The 16954-nt window shown below is 33.4% G+C and overlaps 1 protein-coding gene across 1 annotated transcript in view; it reads left to right on the forward strand.

Annotated features, from left to right (window-relative positions):
• LOC149423071 (ras-related and estrogen-regulated growth inhibitor-like protein A) overlaps positions 1–16954 on the forward strand; it is a 318583-nt gene that overhangs the window by 225437 nt on the left and 76192 nt on the right. Inside the window, exon 3 of the mRNA XM_089632840.1 lies at positions 5916–5972. Within this exon, the coding sequence (XP_089488966.1) occupies positions 5916–5972 (57 nt within the window). The remainder of the gene's footprint in view (positions 1–5915; positions 5973–16954) is intronic.

Consider the following 16954-nt stretch of genomic DNA (forward strand, 5'->3'; position numbering starts at 1 on the left):
GTATTTTTAGTCCTTTCTGTTCACGACTCGAGAATGATGGTCTCACACCAGGGCGTTACTCTGAGTATCTTTCTCTCCAGAACCGGAGTTTTTTTTATGTTTTGCATTTCCATTTATCATTTTTGAAATTTAAACAAACCTTACAATATTTTGAAACACTTAGGACGGGTTGTTTCAGAGAATTTGAACAATTCTTCAAACTTTAAAGGTAATTTTAAATTCAGTGAAAGATTTTTTCAAGTTCTGTGTTATTATTTCAGTCTTGTCAAGTAACTAGCCTCTCATGATAAAATAACAGAACTCGAATAGTACTTTCACAGAAGACAAAAATGAACTTTGAAATTTGACGAATTGTTTAAATTCTCTGACACAACCCATCCTTAGGTTTGGTTATTTTACAGAATTTGAACAATTCATCAAATTTCAACGTTCACTTGCGGGTTCTGTGAAAATACTATTCAAGTTCTGTTATTATATCATTATAGGCTAGTTGATTGACAGAACTGAAATAATAACAGAACTCGAAAAACTCTTACACAGAACTTGAAAATTAACTTTGATATTTGAAGAATTGTTCAATTTTTCTAACCCGTGCCAAGGATGGGTTGTTTAAAAAATTAATAATACATCGAATTTCAAAGTTGTTTTTCAAGTTCTGTGGAAGTTTTGTGAAAAACTGACCAGTAATAATATAATAACAGAACTTGAATAGAACCAACACAGATCCTGAAAATCAACTTTGAAATTTGATGAATTGCTCAAATCCTAAATAGAAACATTAGTGTTGATTAGAGTGATGTTTGAAAGTTTTCTAGGAAACGTGAAAATTAAACTTACTTACTGATTCTGTTGCAACTTGACAACAATTGGTAAGAATATTACGCAGGATTTTAATTGGCAAAAAACGACACGACTTTTACAAGGACATAAGGATACGGCACAGCATTCCAGAGATCACAAGTTTTAAAAACCGTCTTGTTAAAAAAAAGGTCGTATTTCCTTTTTCATCCTGACCACACCTGTAGACATTTGGTCTCCTGAAAATCTCTACCGACCAATAAAACATTAATAAAGATACTGAAATCATACCAAAATGTCAAAAGGTTTAAAAGTATTTAGAGAATGATCAATTAAAATGCTTTAATTTAAGTATTCCTTTTTACATAACCCCATTACGTAATTTATTTTATTTTTAATCGTACATTGGCATCGTGTCATTATCCTTTCAAATCGTGGAATCAATCAACATGCAAATTCAACGCTGATTAAAAAGAAGTTGATCGTATGCTCGTTGTTATTTTCACGTGAACTTTACGAGTTGAACTTTTGGATACATTACAAGGTGCTTTATAAGAAGCTGGGAGCTGTCGATACGGACAATGCCTCGGAAACCAGATGATTCACATTATTTCTTCTCATTCCATATAAAGGAGTCGGGCATGTTGCCACAAGACAAGTTTTTTCGATATGTCGGGGTATCTCTCAAGCCATCGCAAAACACCTCATTAAATACAACAACTATCAAAATATGTTAATGTACATATTTTATTATCTTATGGTTTTATTTTTAATGGTTATGTAATTCCTACTGTTAGTTTTGGAGTAATTACAAACTCACGCTTGAAATTAATACATTTTCATGGTTTATTTTAAAGAAAAGTTTCCTCTGCAGAGGTATTTTTAATTTTTAGATTTTTTATTTGTACAAACGTAATTATTCTAATCACACACTTGTTTTTACAATAGGTAGTCCGACAAAGCTATCACGTGACAGCTTGTATGCAGTTTCAACCAAATCATTATATCTGTTTTTTTAATGATACGTTTATCTTAATATTGTAAGAATAGGTACTGTTGGTACCTGGCATCGTATTACCTACACCTTTCCTTTTGATCTCCTTTATGAATATTATTGTTGCCCACCGACCCAATTCCTACCTTTCCTATGCCGACTTAGTTGAACTTTAGTTGAGTTGAAAAAATCGTCCTGTCAACATCGTTTCATTACGGAGCCCCCTTACTATTTTGTAAAAAAATATTATTATTATATGGCAACACTTTTTATTTTTTGGTTGGCACTACTGAAATTTCAAAAGTATTAAATTAAAATAGTTTTTAATTTGATTTTCTTAACAGTGACAAAATATGGCGGCGGACTCTCCGAATATGGTCATAATAACAGATCGCGAAGTGCAATTTTATTAATCGGCTGTATCTCCCTCAATTTATTCTTCCGCGCCTTAATTCTTTTTTTAATGAGTTTCTACACACTTTTCTCATCTAGAAAGTGCATTTTTATTCAATTCCCAGAGTTTGGCGTAATCTGCATTCCTCCCCAGATATTTTTGTTGTTAAACTGCAAAAACTCTCTACTAGCCAGCTCTGGAATCATAAAAGCGGCGCAGTTATTGGATGTGTAGGTATTTGCAAATATTTTTAGAAAGCTGTCGCGAGTTTTAGTCATAGATTATGAAACATCGAAATATCTGTTGGTAAAATCAATATTTTTCATTTGTTCAATAAGAAAAAAAATAAAAACTCAAATGAAGCTGCATAGTAACCACCGGTTTATTAATAAATTAATAATAAAATCTTTTCTTTAAATAACATTACGCCCAATCAGGCTGATAAGGATCAGAGACAGATGATCCTTTGATTTTATTCCTAGAGGAGATAAACACATATCTAAAACCAACAGTCCTTGATATACGAGAATGATGTCGGTAAAAAATGTTATCGATTGTATTCAACATCTTAAAAAAAATCAATGGTTACTGAAACATTGATAAATCCCAATTGCTTTTATTTTATCTTAGATCTAACAACTAAATTTACTGCTGTTAACTAATGCTGTTCTTTTATAAAATACACATTAGTTCAAATTGGTGCGTGCTTTAACCTTTAACTAACCAAAACCACATTCATTTTAATTATTTCAGAATTTCGTAGTATGCTTTTTGATCTAATTTTGATGAACTAATATTTTAAAATGATGTGATATCCTTGATTTAATATCAACCATAGTAACATGCTGTTCAATACGCAACGAAAAACCATATTAAAAAATCATGATTTTAAACTTTACACCTTGCTGTAATCCACTTACAAAATGCGGTCCATTTTCCCAGTAATGCTGGCAGGAATTCTGTCTACACGAGCATCACGGAATACCTGTACACCTGTATGTGTATACCTGTACGAGTAGGTACCTACATTCCAATTACCCGTCTCACGACGTACCCATGCCATCTTGTTGACAAATTGACATTTAGTTCATTCCATAGACAGTTGCATTCCATCACGATCCATTCCACTACGCTCCAAGGACGAATCGAGGATTTCCTTCGTCGTGATATATTCACATACCTACTTAAATTTATGTAGTATATTACGTTGCATTTATTATTATGATTAGTCATCTAATTTTGATCGATATGTTTTATGGTAAATATCTTTTATAAAAATAATTTTAAGTGATCAGTTTTATTTCGATTCTTCTTTATAATGACCGCTTAGTTGTCTCAGGTACATAATTATTACAAGTGGTACCTATGCACGGCTCATCGATCAACTAGTTTCATATAGGTACGGTGTCCGGAAACTAACTTTTCATTGTTGAAAATAGAAGACTTACAAGATTCTAGTGGAATTAGCGTTAGGCTTAGATGAAATTTTTATTAAAGTTTGGAACTGAATTTTTATTTTATCTTTCTTGTAACAGCAGAAAGAAACAATGTGGTCTATTACGTCGTTAGATTATAAGGACATTATTTTAAAAAGGTACATAATTTTAACATTCCAACACGTTTTGTTTCACAATAATTTATTTACACATGGTATAACATGTACATTGTTTTCTACATGGTCTCTTCCATTGTCAATATACTTGGTCCAGCGGTCAACAGGCTTGTGAATTCCTTCCAAGGAGGGGATTTTCGGTTGGTCGCGAATCCACTTTTGCACTTCTTACACGTCTAAGTCTGTGTCAAAGCATCTTTGAGCGGCCCAGTGTATTCCATCACCTCAAAATTCAGCTAGTCAATCGTTTGATAGGCAGAACCATACGTAGACTTACGTTCAAAGAAGACACTACATCACCGATGGTAGCTCGTCCACTAGCTAGAAACATCGTCCGGGTGGAGGTTAATGGGTGTCCTGCTCCTCCTTCGTGTTTCATACTGGTCCAGACATCTCGATATTTTAAACATCTCGATTCACAAAAAAAAACACTTTTACGAGATAAAGCACTGTCCCCATATTGTGATAAAATTCAATGACGAATTTCAGCCCCTTTCACATCCTACGACCAGAAAAAAAGACCACTACTCTTCGTTTCTCCTTGGTGCAAACGATAATAGCCGGAAGGCAAGCGACGCGATCGGGATCAAATTTCGCACACGTGACCTTACCAATTCTAATCACGCGTGCGCAGAAGACAGTATGACAACCTTGAAGGTGTGTTATGCCGAATTTTTTCATAGTTCTTGGTTCACCCTGATATCCTCCAATTTGATATATATATTACTTTAAAATGATCTTATTATTATTTTTCATGAAAATCGCCATTACACTAACTACAGAGTAAAACGTTCACTTTCATCTCAGCAAACACAGCATTCGCACAAGCCGGGCCATTAGCTCATGGCATAGTTTAACCGATGGTAATCGTAGTTGTAATGGACCTGAGTGATGGATAGGAGGCTGTGACGACGGACTAAGAAGATCTGTAATAACACACACCGAGTCACGACCCCTTGTTAGGCGGGGCAACTGGTTCACCGCTGATGCTCTTATTTTTGTATCTATGGACGGGCATTTCTACAAAAAATATACCGTTTACGTGGTATGGTGATGGCTTGTAGGCAGTTAAAGATTGTTCGTCTCCCATGATCCTTTTTCTGCTCTCTTAAGAAAATTTCCTGTCACATCTAATCTCAAAGTATGAATTACGATTTCGTATCTTCGTGACACCTTGCATACTCTTTTTTTTATTAATTACTACGTAAGTAATTTTGACATTTTTAAACGGTATGTAAAATTTAAGTATAGAATAGATACTGAATATGTTCTTCCTTTCACTAGGAGAACCTTTGCTGAGTCTGACTACGTTCCGAGTAGAATAAAAATAAAAAAAAACAGCCAATTTTTCGTCGATTTTGTAAATTTTTTTGGAAGAACTAATTTTTCAGCAATGAATGTGATTTTTTTAACCCGACGATTAAAACTCTGTAGATTGAGCGATATCTTATATTCATCATTATCATCATCATCCGATTGTTCAAAATTTAATTAATTTAAAAAATTGCATTTTTTCGGTTTTACTACATACGATCGGCTTTAAACCCCATCAATTTCAACCTTCTCCCACTCCCGCCCTACCATTTTACCATCTGTTACATATCCCCACTCCTGCCCTAACATTTTACTATCTCTTACCTTCCCCCACTCATGTCCTATCGTTTACTCTCTATTACCTCCCCCCACTATCTGTCCTAACATTTCATGTACGTCCACTCCTGTCCATTTTACTCTCTGGTACGTTCCACACTCCTGTCTTACCATTTTACTGTATATTACTTTCTCCCACAACTGTCCTTTCATTTTATTGTTTCCTTCCCTCACTCCAGTCCTACTATTTAGGTACCTTCAACCATCTAGTTCACCTCTCTTATCTGTCCAGCCCACAAATATAATGCATTAATGGTAAATAAGTAATATATTACATATTGTAATGTGATTTTATGATTTTCCAAATATAAATAAAAATAAATTGGTTAATAAATCCGGGACGCTGCACGCTGTCATTAATCTGTAGTACCTACTACTCTCTATCAATGATACATGAATTATTATCGTCCTTATACTTATTAATGGAAGCTTTCGGTGTAAATTAACAGTTTGTTTTCTCTTTACAGCGGTAACGGTACGCTACCTCACAAAGCGGTACATAGGGGAATACTGTTCCACTGGCGGTAAGTTCTGACGCTCATTATATTAGGTGTATAATTAACTATTTATAGCTGATTTACTATCGGAACTAGTTTTAAGAGGGTGTGCCATTTCAACTAATAATTCTATGAATTTAATTCAAACTGTTCTTTGGTTATGCTCGTTTTTTTGTTCATTTGAGTTATTACAACCACCAGGCAATTGCCTACATAACGCATTTGTTAAATATTTTATTAAAAATTTATTTATTACAAATTTTACAGACATTTTAATATCATCCTTTTCTCTAACCCTTTCACCACTCTCTAAAATAATACCAAAATTATAATAATCATAATTTAAAACTAGTTTAAAAATAAAATAAGCCTTCGAATGAAGGTGATTTTTCACTAAAACAACACCGTAGAACTGATCCAATTACTGACCCAGAACCCTGAGGTGATCTATAGAGTTCAAATCCCACTACGAGTAATTAGTAACTAACTATATTCTCGAAACGAGTTAATACCTTTTTATTTAAACGTTCATTGGGCTTTTACGTACATAGATACATATATTTAATTAAGAACACAAGTACATAATAGTTATAATAATCTTATAATCATAAAAACAAACTGATACAGTTATGATTAATGCATATTTGCTTTTTAAAGGAAGCAATATTCTCAAAGTTGAATATGTCGACAGAGCAATTTTCATTCCCCTTCCCATAATGCAATCTCTGAGAAAAAAAATTGTACTTAAAATTAGTGCGAGAAGCAACTACACTTAGTGGAGTGTCGAGTCTAGTGTTAATTATAATACTTATTATAAGATTATTAATAATACTCACCAGGTCATGACTGTATATATAACAATAATAAAACACCACAAATTTGTAATCTCTTTAACAATTCGGGTAGTTTAAGTAAATGTATTAAATCACTATTTTATTTTATTTATTTATAATTTTTATTATTAAGCATTGATATTGCTACAATTTTAATAATAACTAAAAAAGTAATCTCGCAAATCTACCACAAAGCAGGCTCTACCATTTTTTTTAAATGTATTTATTATTATTATATATAAAAAGCCCATTAAGCGTTTAAATACTTGATGGGCTTTTACATGATACATAATAAAAATAACACTTAATTATTTCGTTGGTAAATTTAGTTATGTGAATGTATATTGAATAAAAGTGACCAGATATAGTATATGTTTTGTACAGAGTACATAATATCTTCTATGGTTGCTGAAAACATTGTTTCAGAAGGAATGATATTTTTTATCAACTTCCGTAATTATGTTAATATTTTTTACTTCTACGATTGATTTTAAAGGCAACTTCTCCGAAACTAGTACCTAAGAGAGTTGAAGTACAATCATATTTTAATGATTAAAAATATATCGATACATACTCGTATATTCATCAAAACATTTATACAAAATCATTAGTCTGTTATGAAAAAATAATTTAATATTTTGTTGTAGACTAAAACACGTTCTGAAACAAGTTCGTGGCGTAGAAATATGATGTAGCGCCTGAAATATGATAAAGCTCTGCGTTCTACCCACCATAGATAAAAAGTTGTCGGTATTTTAATGGGATTTTCATTTCTTCCATAGAAAAAGGGAAATTGTGTGTAATGAGCGCTCTCCGGCAGTAGGTATAGTAGGTACTGCAACGCTTTGCAGGCGCCACATCGTCTCTCCAGGGGAACCAAACATTTTAGGATTTCTTCAAGATTCTTCTTTACATGATTTGACGACATTCCTATTATTTTAGAAAATCTACAACCATTTAGAAAATAAAATAGTGATATTTTTAAGAAATCATTGTGAACGGTGAAGTTATCTTACTGTCATGAATTTATGAGAACCACCAGACATTTCTATTGTCTTTCCATGATAATTAAATGCCAAAAAAATACTTCAACTATATATTTATTTATTGAATGCCGAAATTTAATACCTTGGTACATAAAATAAATATCATTCGATCCAATAAATTAGATACAATAAATCGATCAACTACTTTTTGCACATCCAGAGTCATAACTCTGCTTGGTTTATAATGGTTTACATTTCACCAAATGAAACAGTTTTATTTGAAATCATAAAATGTATTAAAGCGAACTTATATTGTAATATTGTTGAGCTAAATATATCTACAACATCTGAGTATATGTCTCCAAAATTATGGATTCGTCGCATAGGCACGTAATACTGCAAATATATATTATATATTCATACTTATTTTTAAAGTGGAGTGTCCATGAAAATGCTAAATAATGCTGTCTTATTGCAAGGATAAAAAACAGAGAAGACAACTAATTAATGAACATATCGGAATGACGGAAAAATGGTGAACGATTTACGTGTTGGTCTCTTCCGTTTTTGACCGTTATACATACCAGTTGTTCTAACATTATATACTCACTATCGGGGCCCATATTTTATTGTAGCTTTCTATGGATAAAACAATTTATGTATAATACATATATTGATTCTGATACAAAGAGCTAAAAATAGATTTTTATACAGTGTTCGAATTTCAAAGTGAAACATTAACCAAGGATTACGAACACATTTTCAAAATAAATATACTATGTATGTAATTGTGAATTTTATGTATAACTAGAGCATTGTCCATATATTGTCCTTCCCTGTAATATTGAGTCGATTTGCGATGAATGGCAAAAAGATGGCGTCAAACATAACGAGACATTCCTCATACTTGCTTAATATTGTATCTCGTCCATTAGACTAGTTAATTTTATATTTTGCAATAAGCAACTTTAACAACCAGATATTAATTTATCGGTTTTAAATAACACATACCCTTCTAAGCGCGCCCGGCCCGCTTCGCGCTAGATTTGTTCGCGGTACATACGAAGCTTTTTTATTTTAACCCCTTTAGACCGTGTATGAGTTAAAAATATTATTTTTTTTAATTTTACATGAATTCTGAATTCTTTGATACACGCTATTTTTTAATTGAATTTTAGCTTCTAGTTCAGGCAGTATCCATTTTTATATTATTCAAGATTATTTTTGTGTTTAATCGTGGAGCATTTGATTTGAAACGTTGAAGTTATGATCCTTTTAAATGTAATTTAGGGATACTTGGCAGAAAAGAAGGACAGGCTGATTACAGAATGACAAACATACAGATGTTTACAGAATTGTGATATAAATGTGAATTAAATAGGAATAAACTCCCAGAAGAATCGAGATTTATTAAAAATCTGCGGGAAATTACATGCATTAATAAATTAATATAAAGCCATGATTTTAAAGCCAAGTTTTTTTATTCCAAGAACCTTTAATTTTAAACTATTTTTATTTTGGACTCGATTTGTCAAATTTGTCAATTTCTGCTCCGGATTTCTATCACACATTTAATATGTCACATTTAATTTAACATGGGGTATAAACTATGAAAAAAATAATTTGTTATATTTTCTTATTTGTCTTAAATGAAAATGATTTGTCTAAGCTTTCTAGCTCGTGATAGAAATTAGACAATAATTACTGTTATTTTTATAAGCAATAATTGTTCGCCTGAAACACTCATCCACATTGAAAAAATCTCCTGATAAAAAATACATGACGCCAACGGGACTCGAACCCGTGTCCATTCGATTTCCGGTCGAAAGCTCTGACCACTGAGCTATGGGGGCTTATTTCTTACCCGAGAAAATATTCAATATATGCTAGTGTTTCATTCAACAATTACTGCTTTTTACATTTTTTCACCTGAGAACAACCAACTTTATTTTTATATTTATAAAATAATAAATAATTACTGTATTGAAATAAGAAGTTTTGAACAAAAAATGTACATGTTTTAAATTTACGAAAATTTTCAGTGAGAAAGTTTTCAGTGAGAAATTCAGACATTAGGTATATTACAGTTACACAAGTAACCTATTTAACCTTTTTTGTTTCATCACTTTTCATAACTTTATAGCACTTTTTATAGCTGTGTTGAATTTTCATTTTGATGAGTTATCCGGTCACCATTATAATTAAGATATATAAATAATATTTCATAAATGAATGTCTCTATTTAAAAGGAAATTATTAGAGCGTCGAAGGCGATAACACCGCTGTTAAACATTAATATCTATCGATATCTCTAACATTATTATGACCAGACAGTAATTTTCGTTTAATTTCCAACAGTGTATCATAGTTCCTATAAACAAGTTACGTAAAGTAAAGATTAATCTCCCTCCGTATACTGGACCTATTGTATTCCTTAGCACAATTAGTAATATTGTGGTGCATGATTTTCCCCGTACTTTCAGTGGCGTAACACCAAATACTTGGGCCCAAGATAAAACCTATAATTAGATATCTAACCATGTCCTTCCTACGAACATTTTTTTTATGAGTTGTACTCTGTAAATTTAGGTAATAGTTGCATCCTTTGACACGTCTCTTTCAATGTTTCATTCCTTTGCTTTTGGTCCTCTCTCCCATCGAAGGTAATCTTCACTTTGCGGAAGCCTAGCCTTGGAAATATTGATCAACGAGAGCATTACAAAATATTCTGGAGATATGTAACAATATGGAGATTTTCATTAAATTACCAAAAATGTTTTATTATTTTTTTAAATTAATCTATTTAATTTCACTTTTATTTTCTCGAATGAATTAATGCAATCTTGTCCCTGGGTAGAAAGGTATACTCCTCAGTCAAACAAAAAAGTGATGTATTTTTAAATAAACCTGTTAATAAAAATAGATGTATTATAGTTAAAATAACTCATGCATTATATTTAAAGTACTTATTACCTATGTCCGTACAATATCTTAGTAATTACGTTTGGAATGAAAATTGTTCTTAATCCTTACTAATCATGTAGCTATAAATAATATAACAAAAAAGTTTGGGGAGAGATGAAGAAAAAAACTTTAATGACGAATTGTAATTGACTATTTAAAGTTTAATGAAAAATTAAAAATAATTTAATATAACTATTAAAAAAAAAAAAAATTTAGCATTTGTATGTTGGCAAAGAATCATGATGTTTTTTTTGTGATGGGTATTAGTAGAAAGCACAAGTACATTCTTGCAAAGACAGATATTCAAAGATTGATGGAAGGCGTAGTGATGAATGACACTGTACTCCAAGGATTTATAAACTTGTGCGAGTGCAATTCCGCTTTTTTGTTACAGGCTACTTCTTACCCTATTAATATCAAACCTTTGATAGTAAAATATGAGGGTATTAGAAGAAGAAAAGGTTTTCATTCACCCTTCTTCTTCGTCTAATCAGTCAATATTATTATGTAATCTCTGTGGGGCTACAAGTTTGCTACGCCCCTGCGAATTTCTCACAGGCCTAATTTTAAAAATCTGTATTGTGATACCAAGTACAATAATAATTTCTCTCGATGAACTGCGCAGTGCGGGCCGCAGATTGACCGCAGGCGCTGGTTTAACAACGCTGGTGATAAAATGCTAGGTTCTTTCTTTGCAGAGATAGTTAACGCGACCCCGCAGTCTAGAAATAGCCTTACCCAACAAGAGTTTGCGTTTCCGTACAAATTTCTAGTAATACAAATGCAATTAATGAAAAATACGCTGGGACTGTGTCAACAAAATTAATTTAGATTGAATAACACCCACCAGGAAGAAAAAATATTATGCATAAAATCACCAATAGCTACTGGTCCTTGATCCTGGCAGGAAAAAAGTGGTTGTTCTTAATTTGAAAAAATAATTGTAAGCATTTAATTTTATTTTATAAATATATAAAATGAAATTTCAATTGTGTAGGTCTCTATACCGTTTTTTCGCTTAAATTTCAAAACTTTATAAGATAATCTTAATATCCGATGAAAAAATCTAATTAATGTTTTGATTTGAAATTTAAATCTGTCACGATACTGGACGAAACGTTGGCTAAAGAAGTAGGAAGCGCAACACGGCGTAGTACCCTAAAAATAAATCGCCTAATTAAAATTCTTCAAACAGAGCAATACAAAAGACAGGAAAATATCCCGTAAGGGGCCGTTCAAGTATTACGTAAGCAGATTTATATTTACCCCCTCTTCCCCCTTGTCACCAAAAGTAAGCAAAGCTCTTAACCCCCCCCCCCCTCCCATGCTAACGTAAAAATTGGTACCTATATGCATTTTTCTGTTAATGTATTCTGTTTTTAAGCGAGTACCTAAACGTATTAATTAGTTGTGGGAACCCCCGAATATGTATTCGGTTTTCAAACATAGACAATGTGTGGGTTGCCAATGTGTAAAAAAAAATAACTACTGCTGAGCAGTGCTGACGTAATCACTATCTCGACCCCCCCACCCCCCATGATATCAAAAATAAGCAAAGCAAAGACCCCCGTGCCCCCCTATAGTGCTTACATAATACTTGAACGGCCCCTAACCATCGATACACCTTGGTCTGTGGCCTTTTTAGTACTTTTTACACGTTTAGGTATTGAAGAAAACCAGTAGGGCGAATAATAATTCTGTGTTAACGTCATTAGACGAAAACATTAAAGAAACAATATATTACATAAATATAAGCATATATTGCATAAATGTAGGCAGATTTTAGATATAACACTAGGCACCCGGAAAACGTAAATCCAAATATAAATTTACCTTTAATAAAAAATAATCATAATTTGACAAGTCAAAATATTTCGTCATTAATAATAATAATAATAATAATGGATTACTTGTATAGCGCCATTTTTATGCAAAATCACCTCAAGGGCGCTGTAAATGTAAATGAAGATATAATATATCTCGACCTAATCTAGTGATAAACTACGTATTCAATAATACCTTTCCTACAACAAGAAAGTTGGTTGTTTACTAGTATTTTTTAATGAAATACTAGTATTTATTGAATTATCTGGCGGTTAAAAATGAGTCGACATAGCACAGTGGTTCCGTGCACCTGTTCGGCAATCTGAAGGTGCGAGCTCAATTCCTCAGAAGGTTTTTTCAATTTATATATGTGTTTTAGGCTAATAGTTATTGCTATAATGATTTGTTATTTGAATTAAAGTTCACGGAGTTCATTCATATTCAAATATTGAATCTCCAATCTATACCACGTAGCGCCTAACAAACAAATTGTTACAAATCACTAAATCTTAATGAGAATACCTGGTTAGCAAGAAGAAAGCTTACAAGCCAGCAGTTTAGTTAGAAATTCGAGGAGAAGCAGTTAGTTAGAATGACCGCCCCAGGCGACCGCTTCCATACTCCATACTCACCTGGGATTATTATTCATACCCGCCCTGCTGCCCTCTACGTTATACCTGTACACGTACACGTACAGGTCCCATCGTGACGTGCTGCGTGAAGAGGTGAAGGGTTAAGCAGAGAAATATGATGAATGATGCGGCACCGGATGCGCTAATTGATGAAGTGTAAACAAAAGATCGCAATAAACTGCCCGGTGAATGCATCTGACATTTTGTAAATTGTTAGTATTTACGCTGCGTTATGCATCGCTGACTTGCTGGGAAGCATTATCAAGAATATTAAACATATTGTAGGAATATTTTCCAGGTGTAATTAAACTGTCGAAAGAGGTACAGATCGTAGATCCATATTTTTTTCTGAGTAGAAGAACAAAAGAGGAACTGACGAAATAACTAGGTGGTCAGAAAATATCGACTGTAATTTATTTAATTTTATTAGAATAACTTTTTGAGGGTTTTATCCACCACTGTAATACATCATTGAAGATGAAGATTAATACTGATAAATCTAATAGTATACTTGCGGCACGTTCCAGAGTGCAAGATACTCTCAGTATCGACCTGGTGTAAGGCCATCATTCAGAATTGAAACGTTGCTTGGAATAGCTTTAGACGTATTTTACGACCAGATCCGAATTGTCAGGTACTTCCTTACCTTCATCTTTCCCATCTCCTTCCCCTCCCCACTACCATCAGCATCACAACATACCCCAATTGTGAATGCCATAGTCTCACTGGCTCCAGACGGTTGGGTGCAGTTGGGTCAAAAAAAACAAGTCGTAGAAAAATAAAAAGCTGAAAAAGAACCCCGTATCTTTGTCTTACCAGGACAACGCCTCAACCGACTAGTTAAATAATTAGGCCCCAATAACGATACGATACATTCATAAGCCACTAATCTCACTAGTAAGTAGGCAAATCATTTTAAAGGGGACGCGTTTTATTGTATTTGTGCAAAGAGTAACAAAAATATAATAATGCGTTATTTGAATATAAAATTACACATAAGTGGTAACATGAAAAGTATGATATGAATCAATTGACATTATCAACAAATCTTTGTTCAAGATGTTGTTTAGGGATGTCAATGGACAAGAGCAGGGCCGGTCCTGTGCAGTCGAAATTGGAGCAGTCCACTCCTTTTTTTTATTTTTTATAGTGAATACCTCACAAGAGTCCCAACTGCTCCCGTCTGGAGCCAGTGAGACTATGGCATCCCCAATTGGGGGATGTTGTGAGGCTGAAGGTAAGTGGGGAAGGGAAAGAGGTGAGGAAGGTGGGGAAGTACCTGGCTATTCAGATCTAGTCACTAAACACGGCTAAAGCCATTTGGAGCAACGTTTCAATTCTGAATGGTGGTCTTACACCAGGGCGACACTGGTAGTATCTTCCACTCTGGAACGTGCCGCAAATATACTATATATTATTTTAATTAATTAATTGTGAAATAACACAAATTAATCAAATAAAATTTATTTGCGCACGCCGGGTTCGAACCCGCGACCTTCGGAATGGCAGTCCAATGCGTTACCACTGGACTATGCCGGCCGTCAAGTCGGCAAGTCGGCACTCCTGGTGCCGACTTGCCAAGGTTTCAAGGAGCAAAGAAACCACCGCTGATAAAAACATAACACCTAACACAACACCCTTGGGGTTTTTGCTGGCGCCAGACACGGTTCGGCTCAGGGCCGGCCCTTTACAAGGGACATGTTGTTTAGCGGCACCATACACCGTGGCAAGACATCTGTTCTGCCATACGGTATGCATAGCAGATCGTGGTGCCGCCGTTGGCTGTAGTTGTTTGGTAATAATACTTCAATGTTAACCGTCAGTTTTCTTTTGACGACGGAAGGGTTCTCCTTCAACCGGTAATTTTTTTTTGGTTTATTATTTTTGTATTATTTATTGGTGTATTATTTTTGGATCAATTAGATACTATTAGTGCCACCTGTGAAGGTTAGGTTGTAGTATTTATGAAAGGTTCTCGCCTCTGCTATTTGTTTGTGTTTAAATCACGTCGGCAAGGACAATTCCTGTTTTGCGGCCTTTTGAATTTGAAGTTTGTCAACTGTCTTTGTCATATAAAAGGTTAGGTTTCATTAAACACGCTCTCTTGCTCAAAAACAATCAAAGGTTTCACCTTTTCTAAAGAATCAAAGGAACTGGCCGGTATCTAGAGTATTTTACTGTAAAAATTGCCTAGTCATATCATGTGAAAGTGTATATTCATTGTGAATAAAATAATGGTTTGCTCTCAACAATAATGGAGTTTAATTAAAAGGACCCTGATTTATAACAATTGGGTTTAATTCGTTTTATTGAGCATGGTGTATATAGATTTATATTAGTTTACTAGTACAAGTAGGTAAATGCACAATTGTCACATAAATTTGAAAGGCAGCAAAACTTCCACGAAAGTTTCTCCAATCAGCTAGCTACGCAAAAAGCTCCGCACAGAAAGCTTTCGCTTAATATTTCATCCAGGGGCTGTAGGCATCAGAAGTGTTCGCGTATTAGAAACTCTGGAGGGAGTTATTGTTAGGAGAAAAAGAGAAAAGCGATTTGAGAACATCTCAACCTACTTATCAAGGTGTTGCTGTTATTAATATCAGGTTATATTCCGAGCGGAAGGTAATTGTTACATGCGAATGATTGCTACCTGGCATCACGAAAACCATTAATTTGAACCTTATTACTTACAACAAAATATTACATTGGTTATTTTAAGATATTTTAAAGCTTTTTGATCCATATATTAAACACACAATCGAATTTCACATAATGCTGTTCCCTTCTTATCTGCTCAAAGGGTTCCCACCCAGGAGTCGCGAGTTCCTTCCTCTACTAGCTATGTCTTCAAAATTATTGCTCCAGCAACATTAATTTATCGCTCATGATAATGGTAGGTAGAGTATTTTGAACAGTCAGATTATGTGTAACCTTAGAATATTGTTTTTTTTAAAGCATATTATATTCTTTTTCTTCATATCATTTGTTTTTATCGTGTTTAGGAATGGTCATTGAATGTCCGACATCATATTTGATTGACTTATTCGATAGAAACAATCATTTTATTCGTCTCAATCATTTTTTTATCCAATCAATCAGACGTTGATTAGACATCTGATGATTATCATCACAAGTTACGGCGGGTATCGATTAAACGATGTGTAATCTGGCACTTTTTATTACGTCTGCAATACCTCTGCAGCAATCTGATTGAATCACCTGTTACATACGAAAAGTACCTTTAAATAATCACAATTATAAAATACTTACTAGGCTGAGACTTAGTCATGCGATATTTTGTGTTTTCTTCCTACATTTGAAGTCTAAACTTTAAGAGGAAGCTACATGCCAAAAATGTGTATATTCTTGGTATACCTTATATTGTAGGTAAATAATACTAATATTTGGCTAATTTATATAGCGCCGTTTTCGTGAGAAATCACCTCAAGGGCGCTGTAGACATTAAAATCGCTTGACAAACGGAGTCTAGAAACGTTCGATTTCAAACACAAAACTGTTTTTTTTTATTTATTTTGTAAGTAATTTTATAAGAAAGCAAAAAAGTTAATTAAGTGAAATTGTCACAGATAATTTACATTTATATTTTTTATTGAGTAATTTATTTTTTTATTTGTATTCTACTCAAGCGGAACAATAGGAAAACCTTCAATTTATCTAAATCATATTTTTTGGTATTCATAATTTACACCAATTAGTTATAAAAATTAGTCAAAATAATGATTTAGCATTAAGCTTCGCCTTACTAGAAC

The sequence above is a fragment of the Hesperophylax consimilis genome, chromosome 6, assembly GCF_061612785.1.
Source record: "Hesperophylax consimilis isolate HC1 chromosome 6, BYU_Hcon_1.0, whole genome shotgun sequence".
In the NCBI taxonomy this organism is placed as follows: Eukaryota; Metazoa; Arthropoda; class Insecta; order Trichoptera; family Limnephilidae; genus Hesperophylax; species Hesperophylax consimilis.